We start from the raw sequence: 26,748 nt of genomic DNA on the forward strand, positions 1-26,748 counted from the left end.
TTTAGGAGCGTCTCCCTCTCGGATGAGTCGAATAGACCCTTCCTGATCCCATTCCTCGTCAGTTTCTATCACATTCACTCCCTTACCTTTGTGATCTGGGAGAGGGTTGTTGCAAATATTTGGTGTAGTTTTCTTTGCTTGTATTACCTTAGTGTCGATCAACGTCTGAATCTTGTCTTTTAACGTGCGATAATCCTCAATGGTATGACTTTTTATGCGTGAATGATAAGCACATGTTTTGTTGGGGTTGATCCACTAGGAGGGATTTTCCACAATAAAACAGGAATATGGGTAACATAACCAGCGGCCTTCAGTCTCTCATACAATTGGTCTATGGGTTAAGCAATTGGGGTATATTGTCTAGGAGGTCTGCGGAGGTGAATGGTAATATGCAGGCTGAGAGTTGTAGGTATGGTAGGTGGGATGGTATTGGTATTTCGTGGGTGAGGGTTGATATGTGGGTGGAGGTGTTTGGTATGTAAGGGGAGACTTAGGGCCCTAGGCTACCATCACGACACCCACTTCTTTCTTCTCTAAACCCCCTACAAAAATAATGTTCACGGTAATCAAAGCGGAATAATAACGTGTTACATCCCGTACTTTAATATTAGGATAAATCGTAGTAATCCATATGAGCTTGAAGGGATTAAGACCATTCATGAGATTATAAAGGAGTTGTGTCCATGTTGGCCCATGATAGTTACAGAAGAAAAACAAATGAGTTACACAATGGTTCGCTCGGGCCAACACGGCACCGGGTGCCAGCCACGCCTCCCCAGGTTCGGGGCGTGACAAAGTGGTATCACAAAGTCATGTCCTAGGAAGTCTACAAAGCCGTGACGAGTAGAGTCTCACTTATGGGTGTATTGTGCGCCACATTTATAATTGAGAGGCTATAGGGAATTTAGGAAATGTTACCCTTCTTTTGTTTCCAAATCGTTCCATAGAGCTGAGTCGTAAGAAGTCAGTATAAAGCTTTCACCAGATTTTGTATGCACTAGAGGTGTAGGTATCACAATAGAGCTTTAAGGAGTAATTTTCACCTATGTGAAAGGGAGGTTATGAAAGAAACAGAAGATACGATGCGAGATTGAAAAGTAAGTAAGGTAAAGTAAAGGTGAAGAAGGTACGAGATACTCAACTACAAAAGGTTGTGAATAGTCGAGATTTCAGATATAGTTTGGGTTTTAGTTTAGTTTACAGATGAGACCCTAGTAAAAAATTTATAAATCTCTAAGAGTTAGCATTCGAGGACGAATGTTCTAAAGGGGGGAAAGATGTTGCATCCCGTACTTTAATATTAGGATAAGTCGTAGTAATCCATATGAGCTTTAAGGGATTAAGACCATTCGTGAGGTTATAAAGGAGTTATGGCCATGTTGGCCTGTGATAGTTACAGAAGAAAAACAAATGAGTTACACAGTGGTTCGCTCGGGCCAGCACGGCACCGGGTGCCATCCATGCCTCCCCAGGTTCGGGACGTGATATAACGCAACACCGAGATACGATAATCAACAAGAATAAAAGAGTGACAACGACACCAGCATTTTTACGTGGAAAACTCTTTTGAATAAGGGAAAAAATCACGACCCCGAAAGGAGCAACTGATATCACTATAGTAAGAAATTTTACACTTCGTAGGTCCGAGTAAAATACTCCAAAGACCACTACAGCACTCGAAAGAAATAACCCTCTTTTGATATTCCCACCTCACTACAACATTGCTCACTCTCAAATTTTCTCATAGATTATTTTCTTATACCATGTATGTAAAACTTCACTATTTCTTTCTCTTTGTTGGGGTGTATAAATGAGACTTGAAGCTCTCCTTTCATAGTGTTTAGTGCCTGCTATATTTGACAATGTGCATATTTGCAAATCAAATAAGTCATAATGAATTTTACACTTTTCCTTCATTTTCTTCTTTTCATTTATGGGGATGGACCCCATAAATCTTTTTCTTTCTTTCATTTATAGGGATGAATCCTACAAATCTACCACTCCACACCCATTCACCTGAAGGAGGTAACACCGGACTTCTAGCTTTAGTGCATGCCGACAAGTTCTGCACAATTCGAACATGTCTCTTGGTACCACATTGGTCAGCATATCTGCGGGATTCTCACTTGTAGACATCTTTAAAACTTTTAGAAATTTATTCTCTATCATTTCTCGAATCCAATGATATCTCACGTCGATGTGTTTGGTCCTTGCATGATACATGTCTATTGCAATTTAACTATCACAATAGACGACATGCTCTTCCTGATGCAATCCAAGCTCTTGAAGGAACCGTTTCAACCATATCATCTCCTTGCCATCTTCAATTGTAGAGAGTGCGGCATACTTCTGCAACCTCGACTGTCATGATATAGTTCCCCCTAAAAATGTAAAAATATATCCAGTAGTGGATTTTTTGTTATCAGTGTTACCTTCCATATCAACATCTGTATAGCCCTTCAAAATTGGATAATATCCTCCAAAGCACAAACAATCTCTCGTGGTACCTCTCAGGTACCTGAGTATCCACTTTATTGCTTCCCAATGTTCTCTTCCAGGATTTTTAATAAACCCGCTGACAACACCAATTGCGTGAGCAATATCAGGTCTAGTTCATACCATTGAATATATCAAACTTCCGACGGCAGAGGAATAAGGAACTTTGGTCATGCTTTCCTTTTCCTCCATTGTTATATGACACATCTTCTTGCTTAACTTTAGATAACTAGCAAGAGGTGCACTGACTGGCTTAGCATTCTTCATGTTAAAGCGTTCCAGTACACATTCAATGTACTTCTCCTTAAACAATCACAACTTTATGCTTGTTCGCTCTCGAACTATCTTCATACCCAGAATTTGTTATGTTGGGCCCAAGTCCTTCATATCAAATGACTCGGACAAATCTCTCTTCAACTTTGCAGTCACCTTTTTGTCTTGTCCTACAATCAATATGTCATCCACATACAACAATAATATAATAAAGTTGTTATTAGAAAATATTTTAAAGTGTACACATAGATCATAATAGGTCTTTATGTATGTTTGACTTTTCATGAATGAGTCAAGCTTCGTGTACCACTGCCTTAGTACCTACTTCAATTAATAAAGACTCTTATTCAATTTGCATGCCATGTATTTCTTCCATCTATTTCAAATCCTTCTGACTGCTCCATATAAATCTCCATGAAAAAATACAGTTTTCACATCCAACTGCTCTACTTCGAGATTTAGTTTAGCTGCTAAGCTCAAAATTGTTCGAATATAAGTCATTTTGACAACATGTGAGAAAAATTCATCAAAATCAATACCTTTCTTCTATTCGAAGCGTTTAACCACCTATCGAGCTTTGTATCTAACCATCTTACCATTTCCATATTTCTTGAGTTTAAAGAACCATTTACATTTGAGTGGTCTTTTACCCTTTGGAAGTTCAACCAGCTTGTACGTGCTATTTTCTGTAGAGATTCCATATCTTTTTGCATGACTTTCATTTGCCGGTTCTTTTCTGGATGGGACAACACCTCTTTAAGACTTTTCGACTCCCCCTAATTACTGATGGGGACATACTTTGTAGAATGGTACCTGCATGACTCTACCATTGGCCTTTTTGATCTCATAAGAGGTTGGAGTTGTTCTTCTCCCTGAGTAGGGTGCTCCACTTGCTCGACATCATCATGAGGTTGCTCTCCTTGCTCGGTAACCTCGCCGGTCATACTTTTCTGCACTTGTGGGATAGTTAGAAGAAGAAGGAATGGTAATAAGGTTATGAATTATACCATTCTTTGTCTTCTTTGACTAATTATCTACAACTCCAACTTCACTTTCTCTGAAGATTACATCTCTACTTCTAATGACCTTCTTCTTTACAGGATCCCACAATATGCACCCCAGCTCTTCATCTCCATATTCGATGAATATGCAAGGAATAAATTTATCATCCAACTCTGTTCTATGCTCATTTGGTACATGTGCAAAAGTTCTGCAACCGAACACCTTTAGATGTGAGTAGGACACTTCCGTATTGGTCCAAACTCTCTCTAGGATGTCAAACTCCAATGAAACTGATGGACTCCTATTGATCAGGTAATAAATTGTCTAAACTTCTTCTCCCCATAATGACTTAGGCAGTTTAGCCATTATAAACATGTTTCTCACCTTCTCAATAATGGTGCGGTTCATTCTCTCAGTTACACCATTGTGTTGTGGGGTTCCAGGAACTGTCTTTTCATGTTTGATCCCATGGTTTGAACAATACTCTTCAAATTCCCTTGAAGTGTACTCACCTCCATTGTCACTTCGGAAACACTTTAGCTTTTGGCTTGTTTCCCTTTTCCACCAAAGCATGAAACTTCTGAAAAAAGCTTGAAACACCTAATCTTTGATTTTCAAAATATAAACCCATAATTTTCGTGAAGCATCGTCAATAAAAGTAACAAACTATTTGTTACTGCCCATCGATTCAATTTTCATTGGACCACAAACATTAGAATATACCAAATAAAGTATATTCAATTTTCTTTCAGACGATGTATGAAATGAGACTCTATGCTGCTTACTGAATAAACAGTAATCACAAGGTTTTACCGTTGTAACTTTGGCATAAGAAATGAGTGATTTCCTAGCAAGAATCTGCAGTCCCTCATCGCTCATATGACTCATTATTTTGTGCCACAAATATGTAGGAATCTTATCTTGTGTCGCGTTTAATTCACCTTAGCATATTTCTGCATTTGTTCTGTACAACGTGCCACGAGCAACTCCCTTTGCAATCACCAATGATTATTTGGTGAGTCTCTACTTTTGATTTGCAAAATAGTTCTCGTATCCATCTCGGTCTAAAGCAATTCCTGAGATCAAGTTCATCTGCAAATCAAGTACATGTCGCACGTCATTTAGAACCAATGTGCATCCGACATTTGTCTTGATACAGATGTCACCAATCCCCGTAATCTTTGACTAACTTGTGTTACCCATTCTCACAGTGCCGAAAATCACCTGCTTCATATCTACAAAAGAGATGTCTTACCGGTGTGGCATGGTAAGATGCTGCTGTATCAACCACCCATTCCGAAGTTGGACATGACAAGTGCATGCATTCCTCTTCCTCATTTATAAGAGGACAATATTATCATTAATTTGCATCATGGCGGTTGTGTTGTCGTCATTCTTCTGGCCACTGCTTCCACCTATGCCCTTCCTTGGATTTGGGCAATCTATTTTGAAGTGACCTGGTTGATCACAATTGTAGCAATTTCTGGCTCTTGATTTGGATCGGTTCTTAGGCTTTCACGAGCTCCGGATCTACCATAGTTGCTCGAACTCCTTTACCTTCTGCGACGAGAGCATGTCATTGATTTTCAGGCTTCTTTCTCATCTTCTCGTTGAGTATAAGAGCCGATGTGACATATTTCAACTAAATGGTAGTCTTACAGTGCAGGATGATTTTTGCCAAATTATCGTACGAAGATGGAAATGAGTTCAATAGCAAGATGACTTTATCTTCTTCATCGATTTTCACTCCGAGATTAGCGAGCTGTGTGGTTAGTCCGTTAAACATATTTAAATGTGACAAAAAATCCATATCTTCACCCATATGTAGAGCGTATAGCTGCTTCTTCAAGTACAATTTATTTGTCAGCATTTTGGACATATATAGACTTTTCAACCTTGTCCAAATGCCACATACAACGTCTTCATCAATGATGCTATTTACCACATCTTATGAGAAGTGCAACCTGATTGCATTAGCAACCCTTTCATCCAAGTCAGCCAAAATTCCCAGCTTTCATGATATCAAACTTTTTGGCATCAATATCTAATACCTTGTGTAATCCTTATTGGATGAGTAGATCCCTTATCCTTCTTTGTCATGTTGAGAAATCGTTATCTCCGTTGAATTTTGCTACCTCGTACTTTACTCCAAATATTTTTTTCACTAAGTATAGTACTACCGACATTGAATAGTACTTTTGTGAGCGAGTAGAACCTGTACTCTGATATCAGTTGTTGAGAATACCCCCCCCCCCCCATAAAAATAATATTCATGGTAATAAAAGCGAATAATAATGCAGCACCGAGATACGGTAATCAACAAAAATAAAAGAGTGATAACAACACTAAGATTTTTACGTGAAAAACCCTTTTGAGTAAGGAAAAAAATCACGGTCCCGAGATGAGCAACTGATATCACTATAGTAAAGAATTTTACACTTTGTAGGTACCGAGTAAAATACTCCAAAAACCACTACAATACTCAAAATAAATAATTCTCTTTTGATATTCCACCTCACTACAATATCACTCACTCTCTATTTTTCTACTAACTATTTTCTTATACCCTGTGTGTGAAATCTCACTCTTTCTTTTTCTTTATTGGTGTGTAAAAATGAGATTCGAAACTATCCTTTTATAGTGTTGAGTGCCTACCATATTTGATAATTTGCATATTTACAAATCAAATAAGTCATAATGAATCTTACACTTTTCCTTCATTATCTTCTTTTCATTTACGGGGATGAACCCCACAATTTTTTTTTTTTTGTTTTTATGAAAATGGACTCCACAAAAATTCCATTTATTAATCATGTTGGTGGTACTTTAAAATCACTGAGACACTAATAAGGTATATAGTTTGGACATGCCCTGATTCGAGTGTCCTTTAATGGCTTAATCAAACAACATTTTTGTTACTTTGGATGATGGTTGTTGTCCTATATTCTGATGTGTCATTTGCAAAATAAAAATATACGGTATTAATATTTAATCTCGACACACTAGAGATTGCTCCAATACTCAAGTCAAATATTGTTATTGCGCTTAATGATACAATACGAAACTGAAACTAAATGTATCACATACGAGTAGTATTTATGTATTATTCTCGTTCTTTCCATTTATTTTGAGAAATTGTGTCTATTACAAATGTATCAAACCTGTTCCATTTCTCAATAAGAGAAGCATAAATAATTTGTACTTGCCAGTTTTTTTCCTAATAAATTCGTCGAATCTTGTAGTTGAATATAGTCTCGGTCCTCAATAAAGCCCAAAACAGAAACATTTTGGCGCGAAAACCAATTCCAATTTCCAAGCCCCCTTTAACGTTTGAAAATAAACCAAAAAAAAAAAAAAACAATCTCAAAAACCCGCCATTACAGTGAAAAAGCTCAAAGATAGAGTAAAGCTAAAAGCCCTAAAACCTCAAAATCCAATTTCAACTAAAATCCCCAAAAAATCACATCAACAGATCATCAATCAAATGGGAAAGAACGATACACAGAACCAGCTGATAGTAGCGAAGAGGGCATACAAGAGTGCGAAAGAAGAAGGGAACCATTCGGAGGAGGCGAAATGGGCAAATGTGATAGGCGATATCCTCAAGAACCGAGGAGAGTATATAGAGGCGCTTCGTTGGCTTCGAATCGACTATGAAATCTCCCTAAAGTATTTGCCCGAAAAGCAGCTTCTTCCGTCCTGTCAATCCCTCGGCGAAGTCTATCTCCGCATTCAAGACTACAAACATGCCCTCACTTTTCAGGTAAAAACAAGGACTAATTAAAAGACACGTTTAAATTGTATATATTGACCGTATAAAATTTTTAACAGTGTGGTTTAGCTGGTGGTAGCAAGTTTACTAGCATATGTTTTAGGTTACTTAATTTATTGAGGAAATGGTTTGAATTTACAGAGGTAGAGATAGGATTTGAAGCTCATGGGTTTGGCATTTTAGTTTGTTAAGTTACTAGGTTATAAGTTAATAATTTTTAAATATTCAATGAATTTCTTAAGACAAGTTTGGACCAAAGTTATTGGGTTCATAATTCACACTAGCTCCGCATAATTGAAATAGAAGCAAATGACCATGCATATATCTTAAGTTTTATTTTCAAATCTATTATGTGTAAAATTAAAGATCTCCTGGGAAATTTGATAGCATACAACAACAACAAAAACTATGCCTTAGTCCCAAACAAGTTGGGGTCAGCTATATAAATCCTCATTTCTCCATTTAAGCTCAATTCATATCTTGGGAGATTTGATATAAAACTAAAAGAATTTGCAGTGGGCCACAAAATCAATTGACCCATATAGACAATTACAAGTAGTTGAATTTGCAATGAACTGATTGTGCATATATTTTAACGGCGCATAAAGATTAAGCTAATTAGAAACAAATGTATTTTTTATTAAAAAATAGTACCAAGCTTGATTATCTACATCGATGTCTAATTGTTTGTTTTGGGGACTCCTCCTACTAATTAGAAACAAATGTATTAGCTTTAGGTTGTTGGGGATGAAGTGTTAAAGACATAAATGATTATTTCTCTAGATGAGTTGATAAACACAATTCAAAGTAGAGAATAAAGGTCATAGATAGGGAGACCTGAGCTAGAGGTGAAGGTTGCGTAGTTGGTCTTAGGTTTAAATCCTATCAAACTATGTGTTCCAGTCCAACTTTTATGTTAATATTCATTTTTTAGAAGTATGGTAGAGCATATCAGTTTGCGCGTCAATATCTATTAAAAGAAACGAGTTGTGAAATTTGCTTTAGTTTTACTGTGCATGGGAACTTCTTTAGCTCTTGAATGTAAAAGTTGCATTATATGTTGGTGCATTATGCTTTACTGGATTGTACATTTGCTACGCTATAGTTTGTATTGCTAATGATATTTCAGTGGGGTTAAGCTCAAATCTGATTATTTTTTTCTATTTTATATAATTGGTTATTGATATGGGCGGACCTAGGGGGCGGATTGCGGAAGAGGGTTCGTCACACCCTTCCCCGGAAAATTAGACTTGTGTATATAAAGTCAAATTTATATTTATGTACAGATATTACATGATGAATCCCCTTGGATTACTTGCATGATTGCATTTTTTATTTTTTGAATCACCTTAGTGAAAATCCTGCCTCCGCCACTGGTTATTGAACGAACAATTATTTTCTTATTTCCTGAATTTTGATATACTAGTGATTGGTGATACCAAGGAGTTTGAATTTCAGAATAACAACCTATGGAAACAATATGTTAACCATATGAAAGACGTGTGATTTGTGCTGATTAGTTATATCATGTTCTTTTCCTGTTTGATTCGATGCCTTATAAAGGTTAAATTTAGTTTTAAAATCTAAAATTTCAAGCATTTACAAATCCTGATTGCCTGTTACTCTGTGCCTGACATATTTTAGGATTTCAAGATGCTAGTGGAATTGTTTGATTCTTTTTCAGTTTATCATCTGCCAACATTGTCGCCTCCTTAGGCATCCAACTTTGTTCTCATGATATGCATATGGTGCTCTGGTCGTGCTTTTCGGATGCTGGACTGATTTCTCTTCCCGTCTATCTGATATATTCATATTTGGTGAACCTCTCATGCACACTCTCATAAATCTGTTGTTTGGATGGCAAATTCCAGACCTAAAACATTTCATAAGAAAGATAAGTCTACACTGAAATTAGCTTGTCTTGATTGAGTACTGTACTTCTTTGTGCTGTGATCAAACTAAACTATTGGCGTTATGATTATTTCAATGTACTTTCCCAGAAAAAGAAATGTCTAATTTTTTCCTTCTAATCTGGACCTTTTGCCCCCCTTTCTTTTAAGAGAATTCTATTTTTGGTTTCATATTACCAGTGACATAAAACATTACTTTTCCAACAGTTTTGGTGTTTGCAGTGTACGTATTTTATTTGTTTGTTGTCAATACTTATGGCTTGTATTTTACAGAAAAAACATTTAGAACTTGCCAAGGATGAAAATGACCTCATTGAGCAGCAAAGAGCCAGCACTCAACTAGGAAGAACATATCATGAAATTTTTCTGAAGTCGGAGGATGACCATGACTCAGTTCGAAACGCTAGAAAGTATTTCAAATTGGCACTGGCTCTTGCTAAAACACTCAAGAAGAATTTACGATCCAGCAAACATTCTTTTGTGAAGGAATACATTGATGCCTATAACAACATTGGTATGCTTGAAGTTGATCTTGATAACTTGGAGGAAGCTGAAAAAGTTCTCAGTGAAGGATTAGAAATCTGTGATGAAGAAGAAGTAGGTGAGGATGATGATGGGCGCAGCAGGCTCCATCATAACCTTGGAAACGTCTACACCGAGCTAAGAAAATGGAATAAAGCACGGGAACATATTGAGAAAGATATTCTTATTTGTCATAGGATAGGCCACTGTCAAGGGGAGGCAAAGGGATATATAAATCTTGGGGAGTTGCATTACAGGGTTCAAAAGTATGATGAGGCCATGAAATGTTATGAATGGGCTCTAAGGCTGGCCAAGTCCATGGAAGATGAAGATGCTTTGATTAGTCAAGCCAATCAAAACATTGAAATAGTGAAAGAAGCATGCCAGGTAATGGATGAGATTAAAAAAGAAGAACAAAATCTCAAAAAGCTTGCTAGGGAAATGGAAATAGCTAGAGGAACAGAGGGCGAGAGGAAGTGCCTGCTGCAACAAAATTTATCCCTTGATCATCTAATAGAGAAATCAAGTGCAATCTTTGCATGGCTAAAAGTAAGTATGTTTTCTCTTTATGCATTCTTGCTTTTCTTCCAAAACTATCAGTTAACTTGCTAACATATTTTCATGATTTGTTTTCATCATCCCATATCATGCTTTAAAACCTGGCTCTGTCTCGGCAACAAATATGGGATCTTTTGCATGACGAGCTCGTGTCAATCTGTACCTCCTCTACTGTATTAACCCTTTTTTTGCACGCATATCCAGATGCTCAATCAATTTCTAAGAGAGACTAGTTAGTGGTACAGTGTTATTAAAGGCGCGCTTAAAGCTCACTTAATCCCTAAAGCGAGGCTCAAAACATGTTGAGCGCTTCGCCTCGCTTAGCGGGCACTTCAGTATTGCATCAAGTTTCTAAGATATACTTTTCCTTCTCAATGAGCGTAATCCTGAAGAGGCGACACTAAGCAATTGATATTAACTTTATCGTAAATTTTCTTCAATTTTTTTGTCCTTATATTTGGTATTCATGCTTATTGATATTAGTCTTTGACTACACATACATATTTGTAGTTTTTTCCATTTGCGCCTTTTTTCATTAAAACTCACGCTTTATTTGTGCTTTGCGTTTAAAGCCCTAATAGATCTTAGAGTTTTTTTGCACTTTTTGCCTTTGATAACACTGCAGTGGCAGGCATTTCAATTGTTTCTTTTGCCGAAAGGAGCTGATTTAAATTCCAAACTCCCGAACAGTAACTTTTTATCTCTTTCAATAGATTGCGGTTGTATTCAGGATGTGGAAGCACCATTTACGCCACTGACTTTTTTCATGGACCTCAGAGTAAAATTTCTGAATATTTTTGTAATGGGTTAAAAATAAACTGGTGTCTACATGTTCTAAAGCCCAGAGCGAAGAGTTCCTACACATGCACGGACCGTTATACCTCTTTTCTTGTGCTATTTTTGTTTTTTCTAAAATAAATTTGAGTGGGTTGGTGTAATCAAAGGAGCCTCTTATGATGGAGTTGTGACAACAATAGCTTTTTCCCTTCTACCTGGTTGTCTGATTTATCCAACAATTGGGAGTTGTGTAATTTGGTACCTTGATTATTGTGGTTAGCATCATACATATGCCAAAAAGAAGAAGCAGATAGCAAGTGAGCTCTGTGACAAAGAGAAATTAAGCGACTCATTTCTAGCCATTGGAGAATCATACCAGAAGCTTAGGGAGTTTGACAAAGCTCTTAAATGGTACAACAAGAGCTTGGACACATACAGAGCAATTGGAAATTTGGAGGTAATCTTGTTATGCTAAACAACATATCCATACACTCACATTCATTGTTATTGATGAAAGGCGCCTGAGATACTATGACTGAATTGGGATGTGTGCACTTAGGACTTGTTGGATATTTCATAATCTCTTCTTTAACAACATTTATATTGATTTCAGGGACAAGCACTAGCAAAGATCAATATCGGAAACGTACTGGATTCTAATGGTAATTGGGGAGGTGCTTTGGCGGCTTTTGAAGAGGGTTACAGGTACTTGTCTTTATTGTTACTATCTCAATCTTATTCTAAATGAGTGGTATCCAGCAGGCAAGTCAAATGTGCTTGGCTGCAACAGTATAGATGCCCTACTGGAACTAAGGGCCCGTTTGGACATACAATTTGGTTGAAGATTTTTCCAAAAAAATTTTGTTTTTTTTCGAAATCAGCGTTTGTTCATAAAATTTTCAATTTTCACTTGAATATGCATTTTGAAAATTTTCGAAAATTTGAAAAACTTCAAAAAGCTGTTTTTCAAAATTTTCACTCAAATCACTCACAAAACTTCAAAAACAACCCAAACTGAAATTTATGTCCAAACACAACTCTAAATTTCAAATACCATTTTCACCATTTTTTCGAATTTTACAATTCTTATGTCCAAACGCCTACTAAATCTCTCATGTGGGGTTCTACGTTGTCTAAAGCTTGATAATTCGTGTTGTCAATGTACTTCCTCAGTAATCTCTCTCTCTCTCTCTCTCGTGCACTCCTTTCCTGTATCAACATGGACACCCAATGAAAATGCTCCAACCATTAAGTAGCTCTTATATTCTGTCCTTCATTTCTTACTCCATTGTCCCAATAAGAATTGTTGAAGTGTGTAACCATCTCATCTAAAAGCTTAAGTTGTCAGAGAGAACACACTTTTCTTTACTTAATTATGTCTTCAACAAGAATATCTTACCTTTTCAACACGTCAGCAAACAATGTCTTAAATGAAAACCTCTTTCCCCTGCTATACATTCCTTTGTTAATACTTTACTTCTTCAAAAGTTGCGTGCACTTCTTTCATCCCTAAAAGATCTCAAATCTTTAGGCCCATTTTCCTTTAACTATCATGTACTTTTATGAAGATATGGCTCTTGGGACTAACTCAACCTCAAAGGTTAGCTCATGAGGGAGGATTTTCCAAGTCCAACTGTCCAAGGAGACCACAACCCACTCCCTCAACCAATGTGGGACTTGACACTCGCACACATGCCCAAGACTGGAACTGGAGTGTGGATAACATTAACATGGGGGCCCAACATTGCAAAACCCAACAATTGATGGCTTTGATGCCATATGAAAATATGGTAAAAATAGCACGGGCTAGCCAGTTTTCGGACTGGTAATTCAAAAATAGCCACCGTTTGCAAAGTCATTGAAAAAATAGCCACTATTTTGCTGCAACACGGACCGGTCCAGCATAATATACTGGAGATTGGTGTACTTGTGTATGAATTCCCAGCATATTATGCTGTAACTCCAACACGCGGAAAGTTCCAACATAATATACTGGAGATTGGAGCACCTGTGTATGAACTTCCAGCATATTATACTGGAACTCCAGTATATTATGCTGTAATATTTTTCGGATTTTGAACAGTGTTTTCGTTCAGATTTATCTTTACATGAAAAGTGGCTAAATTTCGATTACTTTTGAAACTATGGCTATTTTTCAATTACCACTTGTAAATCTGGCTATTTTTGAATTTCTCCCTAAAATATGGCCCTTAAGCCTAACTCAACCCCAAAAGCTAGCTCATAATGGGAGAATTACCCAAGTCCATATAAAGAGACCACAACCATTTCCCTCAACCAATATAAGACTTGACAAATTTCAATTCTATTCTTAATATTTCCCTAGTCAAACTAAGACTGTGATTTGGGATGCAGGGTATGTTAAAATCTCTATGGACAATATGTCTTTTTCCTTGTTCTCCATTTCTGTGTGCCGACTTAATGGCATACAAGCAGCTTTACTTGAGAAACAGACAAAATGAAAAGATGTAAGAAGAAAGCTAAAGATTCTTGAAAAACAATGCTTAGCAACCTAATTCATCATTACTTGGTCCTTTTAAATTTTAATATCTACCAACCATGTTATCATTTTGCAGGATTGCTATTCAGGCAAAGAAGCCCTCGATTCAGTTGTCTGCTCTTGAAAATATGCACTATAGCCAGATGATCAGGTTTGATAATGTAGAAGAGGCCAGGTAAAATGCTTTTACTTACGAAGTCCTTGGATTTTGGTCCATCCTTAATATGTTATTGAAAGTAAATATGTAGATGTTTTTTGTCTTGTGTATAGTCTTTATGTTGAATATCAGGGTTTTGTATAAATATTGCCTTGTCAGTAATAAGGATGAAACAGTACAGGGGGTTGCAATCGTCAATTGACAAATTGAAGAAGTCAAAAGTTGGAGATCTTGAAGCACAATATATTGCAGGGGACTGCTGTTCTGAAAGTGAAACAGAAGTTGGCGACCAATCACCAATCACGTCATATGATAGCATTTCACCAAAGACAGCTAAATTGGGTTTCAAGATATCAAAATCTCACGGCAGCGAAGATGAACTCAACGAGGATATGCCTTTGATATCGCTAGTCCGTCCCAAAAGAAATCTAGCTAAGTTCAAACCAGCTCATGTGGAAACAACTATTGCATCTACTGAGCTACCCAATTCTTCGTCCCCGAGCATGTCGAGACCTGCTGGTAGTCAAGCAGTTGGTCGTAAGCGTGTCCGTCTTGTTCTTTCTGATGATGAAGGTGACAATGAAGACGTATACAGCTCCAGCAGGATTATTTCTACTCCTCTTGAGGGTGAAATGGGTCATTGCTCAAGAAGAACCTCTCACAAGTGTTCTGTAGAAAATGTTGCTACTTCTGATCAGTGTGAGTTAGTCTGCACCTAACAGTAAGCTTATTTCATGAACTAAATAGAACACTGACCACTGACCAGTATTTGGGTTAATTTGCAGTTAAAGACACAAACTATCAGTGCAGTCCTCATGGATTGAAGGTATTCGAATTTTCAAACAGATTTGAAGAAATTGGAAAATTTGATTATCTATTATTAACAAGAAAGTTGATTGCTAAGATCTCTATCCTTGTCTGGCAGGATGTTTCACCAGTTGGATCACGATGTGTTGTCAGTGCTTGTACCCCTGTCAACCTTGAAGAAAGTACTTGCTCTGACAAATCTAGGACTCCTGAGTTAGGTTCACGGGATGACAATGATTTCACTTATTCAAGCACAAAAACCTCTGCTCCAAAGTTTAGCTTCGGAGCTTGTGGCAGAAAATTGGATGCAGATGTTTCTGGCAATGACAATATTTCCGATCTCACTCTGCATGCCTGTGGTGAACATTGTGTGAGTGTAAATTAAGCCTCAAGATAATATGTTACTGGCTACTTTTGTTAATGCAAGAAGTTAAATCCAAGGTCAATCGATATGTTTCTGTTTTCATCAAGAATTAGTAATAAGTCAAACTTTTTATCCATATTATACAATAAGATTATTTGGCCATTAATCCATCATGTGTACATCATTGGATCTTTTTGGTTCATTATAGGAGACATTGCCAAGCATTGTCATCTTCATTGCAATACTGTTATTACACTGCAGTATTGACAATCTCTCTTGCTTGATGTGTTATTTGCAGCAACATATTCTCTTCAGAATTGGCAACAATCTTGTACATGTAAAATGGGATTCAGGTAATGCTGGAACGTTGCTCAACTTAGAGCAAATGAAGGTTGAGGTTGCATGCTTGTACTATTTACAGCTCCCAGCTGAGGAGAGATCTAAAGGTAGGCATTAAGTTTCAGTTTGAAGTTAGTGTCACCTTCTCTAATTGTTGTTTTTATTACTTTTAACGAGGTATTTACCATTAATCAACTATTTATTAAAGAACAAGAAGAGATAGCCAGTGCAACTCATGAATGTTGTTGTTCTTTGCAAATCTGAGCATTTTGATTACAACATTAAGGCACCCAAAAATCTTTATTATGTTGAAGTTTATTATTGCTCTTACCACTACTGCTGCGGCTGCTCCGGTTATCATTAAGAGAACTACTATGATTGTCCATAATGCAATAGAGCGATTGTGATACTTTGTTGTCAAAAAGAGTTTAAGGAACCTTGATAAAGGTTGATACTGTGTTACAGAAGGAGCTGTTCTTTTTTCTTCTGTTATCATTCGCAAAAAGATATTTTATATGTTTTCTTGAATATATTCATATAAAAATACCGTGAAATGCAGAAATTCTCTAGATAGGTTTGTTATTTAATTGTCTTGGCATCATATGTCAATCGGCTGATACATTAGTTCCTCCATAGGTCTAGTGCCAGTCATCCAACATATGATGCATGATGGAAGACTTATAGAATCACTGGAAGCAGTTAGTATCCTAAATGATAATATGGCTGGAAAGGCATGCATTGAAGTTTCAATTGATGGTATGTTTCTTCCAATTTGTTCCTTACTCGTATTCCTGTCGTTTATTTAGGTTTTATGTGTATCTTATTTGCTACTTTTCAAATCATTAGTAGCTTCATCCTTGTCCAACGGGTGACTCTGAATGTGTTTCTAATTCCCTAAAGTGCTTGAGGATACAAAAATGATTTTCTATCAGTGACAGGTGAAATTTGGGGAAAGTGGTATTTCTAGTCAGAACAAGAATGGGGGAAAATAACTGATGATCTTATTTGAGAAGACTTATTTGTCTAGTTGATGGGAAATTTTTTTTGGGGGGGGATCACCCTGGATCTATCAGGAAGATTTTTTATTTCACCCCTTATTGATGATGCCTGGTTGAGAGTTGGTTAGAAAAACACAAAAGCTACTTGTTGACTATTTTCAGATTTCGAAATATACAAAGCCATGGTATTTACAATTATATCCCCCATATTATAAGGCTTCAACTTTGTCATCAGCAGTATGGGTTCCAAAACATCTCATGAAACTGTATATTGATTGCTGCGAGGAGCTGTCTCAGCCACCACTCTTGAAGGTTCTTAAGATGCTGTACAATCAAGAGGTAAGGTATAACATTTCATTACGTTTCCAACAATATCTTAGCATTTGTTTCTATGACCTCAGAGCTTTCGGGGAGTGTTCAAATTCACTAACAAGTTAGTAGGTTGTCCAGAAGTTGATATAAAGATCTCGGATCTAAAGGTTCTGTGAGTTTGAGGTCTTCCTCATGGCATGAATTTGTGAATTAACACAACCTAATTCTCTTCTACCATTCACTTTTCCCCATCCTCTATTTTATCTAATAGCCATGATGTAGTAGTACTCTTGGTCAAAAATGTAAATCGAGCAAGAAGGGACTAGATTGATCTAACTTTCTTGATTTTATCCATCTAGCTATTTATATTGCTGCCCAACTTTCATTTTCTTGTAACTGGTTGACTCGTGTGAATGCATCATAAATCCTATGAATTTCTATTTGTCAAATCTATTGGCGTTGTCAGGTCTTCATTTGTGCTGTGCACAAAATGTATACCAGTTATCTGGTCTCATCTGAGAAATGTTGATACTTAGAAAAAGAAGCACATGCATCATTTATGAATGCATCTAAAATGGTTTGGGAGTTTGTAGAAGACGCGCTAGTTTTTATAAAGATTTTACGTCAATATTAAGTGATATAAAGTAGGGGAGGCGGGGCACTGCGAGGTGGTAGTTTATCTGTGGCGGATACCTCCTAAAGATTAATAGGGAGTGTGCAAAGGTAGGCTCAAGCTAAGATTCTGCTCGTGAGCGTAATGGTTTAAGCTTGTCTGACTGCGAGACTGACTAGTTGAACACAGATGAAAGTCGGCCATAGTGATCGGTAGTCCCCTGTGAAAGAGTGACCTTTACATTGCTATGAACCTTCAAAGACCAGAAAATTAGCCACGAAGTGAGGACTTAAAAGGAAATATAGGAAATGTCTAAAATTGAATTCAGTCAAGCATCGGATCGGGTTGTATCTGGATATATGTAGATGTCCATGTAAATATGCACACAAACACATTTTAGATTAATAAGTTCTGGTTAGTAAAATAAAGATAGATTTATTGTTGCAATTTTTCATCTCTCGGTTACTGGTTATTGACCTGCTACAAAATTATTGGGTGGCAGTATAATCTTCCTTTTGTTGGTGTTGGAATGCTGGTATACTCCACCTCAAATGCAAAGCAATAAGCTTTTTGGGTTTAAAACTAAATAGATCCACTTCATTTATCACAATGAATTATATTTGTTTGATACACTGTTGCCAATATAAATATTGAATATTGAAACAAAAAAGTATACAGCAACAAATCTAGTGTAATCCCACAAGTAGGGTCTGGGGAGGGTAATGTGTACGCATACCTTACCCTTACCTTGTGAAGGTAGATATGCCATTTCTTATAGACCCTCGGCTAAGCAACAATCAATAATAGCAACAAGGTAGTAAGATACTCGATTCCCGCATCTTGTCCTCCACATATGTCACTCTCACCTTGTCCCGAATAAGTTCATTCCTAACCTTGTCTTTCTTAGTATGCCCACACATCCATCTCTACATCCTCGTTACTGCTACTTTCATTTTCTAGCCATGAGGTTTCTTAACTGGCCAACACTCAGCCCCATACAACATAGTCGGTTTAACCACCACCCTGTAGAACTTGCCCTTAAGTCTTCGTGGCACATTTTTATCACACAAAACATCACATACGAGCCTCTATTTCATCCACCCCGCACCAATACAATCTGTAACATTTTCGTCAATCTCCCTGGTGCCCTGGATTGCATATCCAAGATATTTGAAACTCTCTCTTGGGGATGATTTGACTATCAAGCTTCACGTCCGCTTCTGCTTCACGAGTCTCTTCACTGAACTTGCACTCCAAGATGTTTTGGTCTTGCTCAACATGAAACCTTTAGACTCCAGGATCTGTCTCCAACAAATATAATGAAAAAAAAAAGAAATCTCATTTAAAAACAATTTGGAGTGACAATAGGGGGGGGGGGGTATCCTTCTTTTTATCATTTTCTAAAAAGTTGATAAACTTGGGGGTATGTAAAAGATATTTTTTGTTTTCCATCATTTTACTGTATTTAAAACGAGAGGTGGTGGCGGGTCAATTTCGTTGAGGTGGTACTTGAGCTTGTTTGGTTGGAATGGAACCTTGTTTATTGGTTTGGCTGGAAAAAAATTGAGGTGTCATATTTCTCTCTCCCACTTACTCAAACAGGAACTGACACACATTGCATTTTTCTTTTGCTAATAAATGGGATTACACAATATCATTCAAGTGATAAAATACTATTGATGTTTTAGTTGTTTCAATTTCACAGACTATCTGTTAATATCTTAAACTGAGGGATTGCATGTGTTTTGTTTTTGGAAGGAGATGTAAAAGCAATTTTAGCACTCATATTTAAAACAGAATAAGAAAAAGAATGCTTTTGCAGAACCCCCTAATTGTTAGTCTGATTGCTTCTTTTAATATATGTATATCAGGTGTCGGAGGATGAAATCGTGGTGTCTGATTGCGAACTGCAAGATATATCAGTGGCACCATTAATCAATGCCCTATATGTACACAAAACTTTTGCTGTCTTGGACCTTTCTCACAATCTGTTAGGTAACAATCATGTGGTCAAGATCATTCTTCATATTGCTTCCAGAAATGTCCATATTCCAACTTGCTTTTCATGTTGTGTAAATAGCTTGATTCCTAGCGCCGTTAAAGTATCTTAACCCTTTTGCTAGTCCTTTTTCTAATCTTGGCAATGCACCAGGAAATGGAACGATGGAGAAGCTTAAGCGAGTATTCACCTCATCAGGGCAAAATTATGGTGGTTTAACCTTGGATTTGCACTGCAATCGACTTGGTTCCACTGCTTTATTCCAGGTTTACTAAATAATTCTTAGAAATTTGAAATATGACTTTTCTTTGCCTCTTCTTTAAATGTGATGAACAATGTACTCATGAATTGTGCACAGCACAGCCATGTTCATGCTGGAAATATCAAGATTTGAGAGCAGTGGTTAATGTAGCATTTGCTGGTTATTCAAGTCAAGAAATATATAGCATCTTTTGTAGCTTGAAATACTAACTTTCAACTCCATGAACATATCAGAAGAGTTTGACATTTTAAAGCTCACCCTCTTCTAGGCAAACTTCCAACAAGCATTTCTCTTACATGTTACAGAGATTAGGATAATGGGTTAATTACGTAATAAGCTGATAAAAGGAGGGTATATGACATTTATTTCTCTACTTTTTCATACAATCAATAAGAGGATTTTGCTTAATGTTGTTTTATTTTATGCTGTTCCATATCAGCAACTTTCATCTGATATTGGTTCAGATCCAAATAAAGTACTGTAGTGTACATATGGAATAACAAATATCCTAAAGATGCTATTACTTCTTGAAATTTGTTTCCTTAATGAACTGCATAGTACATACCGTTTGTTGGCTCCTCCATAGCCGACAAAATAAGATGGAAGGAAATGATAAATTTAAGCTAAATCCGACAAAATCTAAACTGATTCCTACAAAATAAGGAAACTAAATTAATTTACAAGTACCAACTAGGAGTCTTCTTATCCACATTCCTTCTCATATTCCATGAAGCTTGAAACTCAGGTTCTGCGTTGCTTCGTGCAACAACTGATTGCTTCTTCTTTATGTCACAAGATTTCACCTACTTATTACAGTAATATCCAAAAGATAGTTTCCTATCTATTAGTGATCTTGCCAGTCAACATTTGAGAAAATCTCTGTGCTTCTGTTTGGTTCCCTTTCTGGAGTCATCTTCAGGTAACAATATTTTTACATTGCATCTTGATGTTCTTCATTAGAGGTCTTCATCAATTGACTAATCACAGTGATGCAAAAAATGTCAGGCCTCGTCTGAGACAAGTAGATTAGCTTCCCCTAGCCTCTGGTGTCTTCCTTTGATCATAACAACTGCTTTTCCTTTGATCCAACCCTTTTTAATGGACTCTTTAACGTATTACAAGGTAAGAGAGCATGCCTGTCTCCTTCAACGAGTCTAGAGCGTATTTTCGTTGTAACAACGAAATACAGTGCTCGACTTTGCTACCTCAATTCCAAGAGTATCTCAAGGCTCCAACGTCCTTGATATCAAATTCCTTACTGCAGTAGAGTATGATTTGGCTGTATATCCAGCTTATTAATATTCAAAGTGAATCTCTTAAACAATTTCTTGGAGATTGTTTGAACCTGGGCAATGACTTTGAAGTTTGCACACCTGATTGTGATTATTACTTTAGGGTGTTCTGGGCCAGGGGGAATCTCTATGTAGTCTTTCTCTTGAAAATATCTATTTAGAAATGCATTTTCAACATCCAGTTGTTGCAGGCCCTAGTCGAGATTAGCTGTCAAGGATAGCAAAACTCGAATAGGGAACAATTTGCAACAGGAGCAAATGTTTCATGATAGTCACCATAGGATTGTGTGAAACATTTTTCTACTAGTGTTAACTTACGCCAAGCAATACTGCCATCTAATCCTGTATTTAAAGTGAGACAAACTTACATCCCACATGATGTTTTCCCTGAGGAGGGTGAGTTTTCAAGTAGTTTTCTTTTGTAATGCTCGAAATTTTTCATTCACAATTTCTCACTTATTACGTTGTTGTAGAGCATCCTGTATGCTGCTTAGAAATTCTTAGATTGTGCAGATTGGGGTGAGAACTTTTAGATGAGACAATATCTTATTGGTGACAGTGTAAAATATAGTCCCAAGTACAGGATTTGCTTCCCTTTCCTTGTGCAATAGGAATATGAAGATCATTTATTAAATAAATTATTTGTAGCAGAACAAGGACATGTGTTACTTTGATATCCTCCCTCGTAGTTGAACTCTGGATCTTGTCATGGCAAGACTGAGGAAATGTGTATTGCATCGATTTAGGATCCTTCTGATGTCTTGAGAAGACTTTAGGTTCCTTGTTCTGTTCCTTAGGACGGGAGTAGGAAGAGAGGCTACTGTGTTTGAGACATGATTTGATCCTCAGATGTGGAGAATTATTGGGGTGGAGTGGTCACAAGAGTGATGGGAATCCAAAATTTGATATTTTTCTAGGTACCGTGACTTCTCCCCATGAATGAGTTTTGAGATAAAAGTACATTCTTAAGGAATGTTAAACCCATGGTTTGCAAGTATTTTGTGCGCAAGGAGAGCAATTTACTTCAGGAAAAGACATTTGAATGATGTTGGATTGAATTTACTTACTTGATGAGAGTGATCATAAAAATAGCAAAATACCTGAGTGCTTTTAGAGTATTATTAGTAATGACTCGAATTTGGGAAGAACTTGTTGAGCACACCTGACCTTGTGAATCTAATCTCTAGTTTCTTGAAGGATTTATTGATTTGGTAAGTTGCTGTTAAGATAGCGATAGCCTCCCCCGATATCTGCTTTGGAACATTACTAGTTCGTGATTGATCTAGCTACCTCAGAAAGATGTTTATTTTCTTTCACAGTTATTCCATTCTGGTATCTGCACTCGAACTTTGATGAACAATTCCACTTTCCATAAGATAATTCCTAAGATTTAAAATTGACATATTCTTCCCCATCATCTGTTTTTGAGACATGAATTAATCCTGAATCATTCATAGAAGTTTCAGAATATGGATACAAACTCTGAATTCTCTCATGAGAAACTCGTAGTTCAGGTATGGTCTTTTATGCCTGAATAGGAAAAAAATGTGATGCTGATAATGTTTGTTGTGTCGATAAATTTGGAACCAGGTAGGGCATTTCTGCCTTGTGGTTATGAACCCCAGATAACTTAATAGTATCCTAAGTGAGACACAGTAAAGTCACTCTCATGATTTTAGATCATCAACATATCACGGTTTTGTGATCTTTTCTCTTGTTTGCAGTCTAGCTAATGAAATACAAAACCTTGTGAATTGCTCCAGTAGAAAATCCTATCTGATTGTACTAATTTGCAGATTTGTGAATGCCATGTTCTATACGCCCGATTGGAAGTACTCAACATATCCGGGAACCGTCTAACTGATGCATGTGCATCATATCTTTCAGCTATCTTGCAGAATTGCAAAGGTATCAAGTTTCTCGTTCTTTTATATTTAAAAGACATTCAAGCTATCATCTAGTTGCTTTCATGAAGTAAGTACACTATAGCTTCCCATTCTGCATAAATTGGATGTAGTGCTTGGTTAGCTTAAAACTGGCAAGATATCAAGTAGGCTCCTTATTTAGCGGCTCATTACAGGCTCTTCCAGTTGCAGTGTTCTTGAACTTATTCTCACATAGCTCTTTTTCTGCAGCTCTTTATAGTTTAAACATTGAGCAATGTTCAATCACATCCAGAACAATTCAAAAGGTTGCTGACTCACTGACTTCTGGATCAGCGCTTACACATCTTTCTTTAGGTACTTATAGTTGACTATCTGAATGATAGTTTTGCAAGAATATTTTCTTTGCGATGCATTATTTATTTGTTTCAATCTTTCATTGTATAGGACGCAACCACCCAATAGCTGCAAATGCCGTGATAAATCTTTTGGTTACACTTACCAACTTAAAGAGGCAAGTCCTTGAACTTCCTTGAATTGCTTTATCCTCATTTTACATAGTAAAAGTTCAAGATTGGTCTCAGTATTGCGAAGTGCATGATCTAATATTTACTTTTGTAGATTTCAAGAGCTTAGTTTAAAGGGAATAAAGTTAAGCAAGCCCGTAATAGAGAGTCTTTGCCAACTTGTCAAGAGCTCTAGCTTGTCTGGGTTACTGCTTGGAAGCACTAGTATAGGACCTGTAAGTGGCTCATCTTCTTTCTTCCTTTTTTCTTTTTAAACTTTTATGTGGTCTTTAATTAAAATGAAGGGGAGCCTTGGAGCAATAGTAAAGTTGTGCTTGTGTAAGTATAGGCTGCCTACATAACATGTGGCTATTCCCCGAACCCTGCGTGATCACTGGATGCCTCGTGCACCGGGCTGTCCGTTTTTTTCCTTAATTAAAATTGATAACACTGTGATATCTCTGCAGGATGGAATGTTAAAATTGATGCAGTCATTGTCCACAGAAAGTCAAGAACTGAAGCTTGACGTATCATCTTGTGGTTTGACACCTGACTGCATTGTCAGATTAAATGCAGAATTTTCTGTATTTAATAGCATAGTTGAGCTTGACCTTGGGGGTAATCAGCTCAAACAAGAGGTCTGTCTCTCTTTTATTCATACTTAAGATCCTTGCTTTGTTGTGGGCTTCTCTTGTGTACTTTGTTGTTCTTGGAGAATGTTACCTAACAAGAAGTGCAGTGAGTGGAACCTATCAGAAAAATGGTTGAGTTGAGACATAGTTGATGTCCCTTCTGATTATAGTACCTGTTTGAACAATTGTGGTCATTGCAAATAAAGGATTAGTCAATACCTCATTCAACTTTTGTTGGTGTGACAATACCAGGAAGTAGTACGTGTAACAACCTTTGTGCCTTGTGGTAAACTTTTTCACAGTTTTCAAGCAATAATCTATAAGAACAACGACAGCAACTGATGAAAGTTCTTTCACATGGTTATTAATGTTTTAATAAAATATTATGGTTTGTTAAAAGGGTGGCTGGAGAAGATCAGAATAGTGAAGAACGATGCCATAATTTTGCTTTGAAAGAAGAGCGGGACTTCTAGAACAGTCACGAAAAAGAGAGATCAGTAAATAATAAAAGAAGGAAAACCATTGGTGGCGAAGGCAGTATAAGGATGCCTGTTAGTGGAAAGAAACTACTTAGGTCCCTATGTACAAGAGGCTCCTTACACTAGAGTTTATGCTATCAGAAACAAGGAAAGTTTTGATTACCTAAAATAAGGAGAATTATAATTACTCAATTAGTGATATTCTAATTATGCTAGAACTAGAAGTAATTGCTATACTAATAACCTTAAAACATAGAATACGTCTATAATATTCTAACATATAGCTGGATTAGTTCTCTTGACTTCTGATAATATGCATGTTTTGGAAGCTCTATGCTCCTTTCACCCTACCCCAGTATGGAATAATCCCCATCATATATTTAGATCAGTTTATCTGAATACTCTACTTCAATACTTTGAATTTTTCTAATTGAAAATCTAAAAGCTGAAGTACGAATGCAGGGTGGCAGGGCATTGGCAGCAGCATTGAGTAATTCCAGGTGTTGTTTAAGAGTCTTGCTATTACAGAAATGTCAACTGGGGCTTTTTGGCATTCTTTTGATACTTAAGGGACTATCAGAGAACTATTATCTGGAAGAGCTTAACTTGGCCGACAATGCAAATCGAGAAGAAATTCATGTTTTGCCACATGATCCATGCTCTCTCAATAAATGCTCAAATGTCTTCCAAACAGATGCTAAACTTTTAGACAATCTGTCTGAGGCATCTGCAGCTAATGCTAAAGAAGGTTGTCGAGAAGAGTTATGTACAATTAATACAGATGATAATCTGCTCGAAGCTCCAGATAGTGAAGATGAGCAAGTCGAGGTGGATGCGATAGAGCGAGCTACGAATCAGAGTTGTAGCGGCACTTCCTTAAAGAACCATCGTGACATAGAATCTGAGTTCATTCAAGAACTTTCGGCTGCTATTCAAATGGCAAAGCATTTGCTACTGTTAGATCTTAGTAATAATGGGTTCACGAAAGAGCTAGCTGAAAGCTTTTATGCTGCGTGGGCATCTAGTTCGAGAAGTGGTTCATCTCAGGGGCACATTGAGGATAATACAATTCATTTGTCAGTGGAGGGACTAAAGTGTTGCCATCTGAAGCCTTGCTGCAGAAGAATTTAAGTTATTTGCAAGACTTAACTAAGTTTGCCACACTACAATGTACATAATTGTGATATTACTTTAGATATAAGAGAAGCCTCTTAACAGATATAGTACTAATTATTACTTGTACTTATTAGTAAATCTAGCATATGAAGTGTATATAGCTTTTGGAAATTCGGTTGTTATCAAGCCAAGGATATTCATGGTCTTGACCTTGCTTTATGAAATCCTAGTGGATAAAGTCGTTTCGTTGCTTTCCATCTTATAAATATAACTAAACATTAGATAAAGAGCTTCTTGGGTTGCATTTTGTGCTCTCTTTGTTTTGAAAAAAAAATTAGTTCTTGTTGAGGTGTGTTGCGGCTAAATGCACACGCAAGTATACACGGTAGTCAAGTAATAAAGTGATAAAATAGAGTGTTGAACCCACGAAGACTTGTTATCAACTATTAACTAGATCAGACTATCCTAATTATCTAAAAAAGAATTAAATCCAAAAATTATGATGCTAAAGTAATTAAACTAAAAAGAAAATAAATAATGAACTTTGAGCAAAGGAAAAACAGATTTTTATGTTATCAATGTATTGAAAACGATCTAGGGTTTTGGGCTATCTAACATTCGTATTTTATTTTTCAATTAAATTGACTAACTAATTTATCTGGCTTATTGGTTGATAGGGTTAATATTGCTTATAAAAATCTGTCGAGTTCTTACTTGCCTATTCAAGCTAACCTAACGCCTATATGTCTATAAAATTAGAACTAACAAGAACGCATGCATAATTATTGTACATCAACCAAGCAAGACAATTAGGTATATGTCTATTTTAACCGCGAATCCGTTCCCCGATGTCCAGGTTCAAGAATTTGCTCTACTCAATCCTATATGCAATCTAGAATTCCACATTCGAGTTCAATTCTAAATTCGTAGATAGTATTTAATTGGTGATCAAACAATCAAATAATTAAGTGCAGGATTGAATAAATAAACTAATATAATAAACTAACAAATTAAAATCAATATTCGAATAACAATAGTCATGAAAGAATCACAACCCTATAATGTGAAGTTTAGCTCCACATAGACATGGTAGCAAAACTACAAATCATACAAAACAACATAAAAATTACTAAGTTTGGTGGAAGAAAAGATGAAATCCGG

General features: G+C 36.7%; 1 protein-coding gene across 2 annotated transcripts; it reads left to right on the forward strand.

Moving 5' to 3' along the window:
* Positions 1-7,000: 7,000 nt before the first annotated feature.
* On the forward strand, positions 7,001-25,836 carry LOC104094961 (protein TONSOKU). 2 transcript variants are annotated; one of them, XM_009600984.4, is made up of 19 exons: positions 7,001-7,534; positions 9,727-10,524; positions 11,591-11,767; positions 11,924-12,015; positions 13,905-14,003; positions 14,167-14,684; positions 14,771-14,811; positions 14,911-15,162; positions 15,455-15,602; positions 16,132-16,251; positions 16,729-16,832; positions 19,290-19,413; positions 19,571-19,683; positions 22,768-22,879; positions 23,107-23,211; positions 23,302-23,368; positions 23,476-23,596; positions 23,828-23,998; positions 24,934-25,836. In XM_009600984.4, the coding sequence occupies exons 1-19, from the start codon at positions 7,256-7,258 to the stop codon at positions 25,600-25,602; spliced, it is 4,110 nt and encodes a 1,369-aa protein (XP_009599279.2). In that variant the 5' UTR covers positions 7,001-7,255; the 3' UTR covers positions 25,603-25,836. The 2 variants fall into 2 exon arrangements, with proteins under 2 accessions (XP_009599279.2, XP_018625878.1); XM_018770362.3 differs by lacking the exon at positions 9,727-10,524 and having other exon boundaries at positions 7,005-7,534.
* Positions 25,837-26,748: the final 912 nt, after the last annotated feature.

The sequence above is a fragment of the Nicotiana tomentosiformis genome, chromosome 5, assembly GCF_000390325.3.
Source record: "Nicotiana tomentosiformis chromosome 5, ASM39032v3, whole genome shotgun sequence".
NCBI lineage: Eukaryota > Viridiplantae > Streptophyta > Magnoliopsida > Solanales > Solanaceae > Nicotiana > Nicotiana tomentosiformis.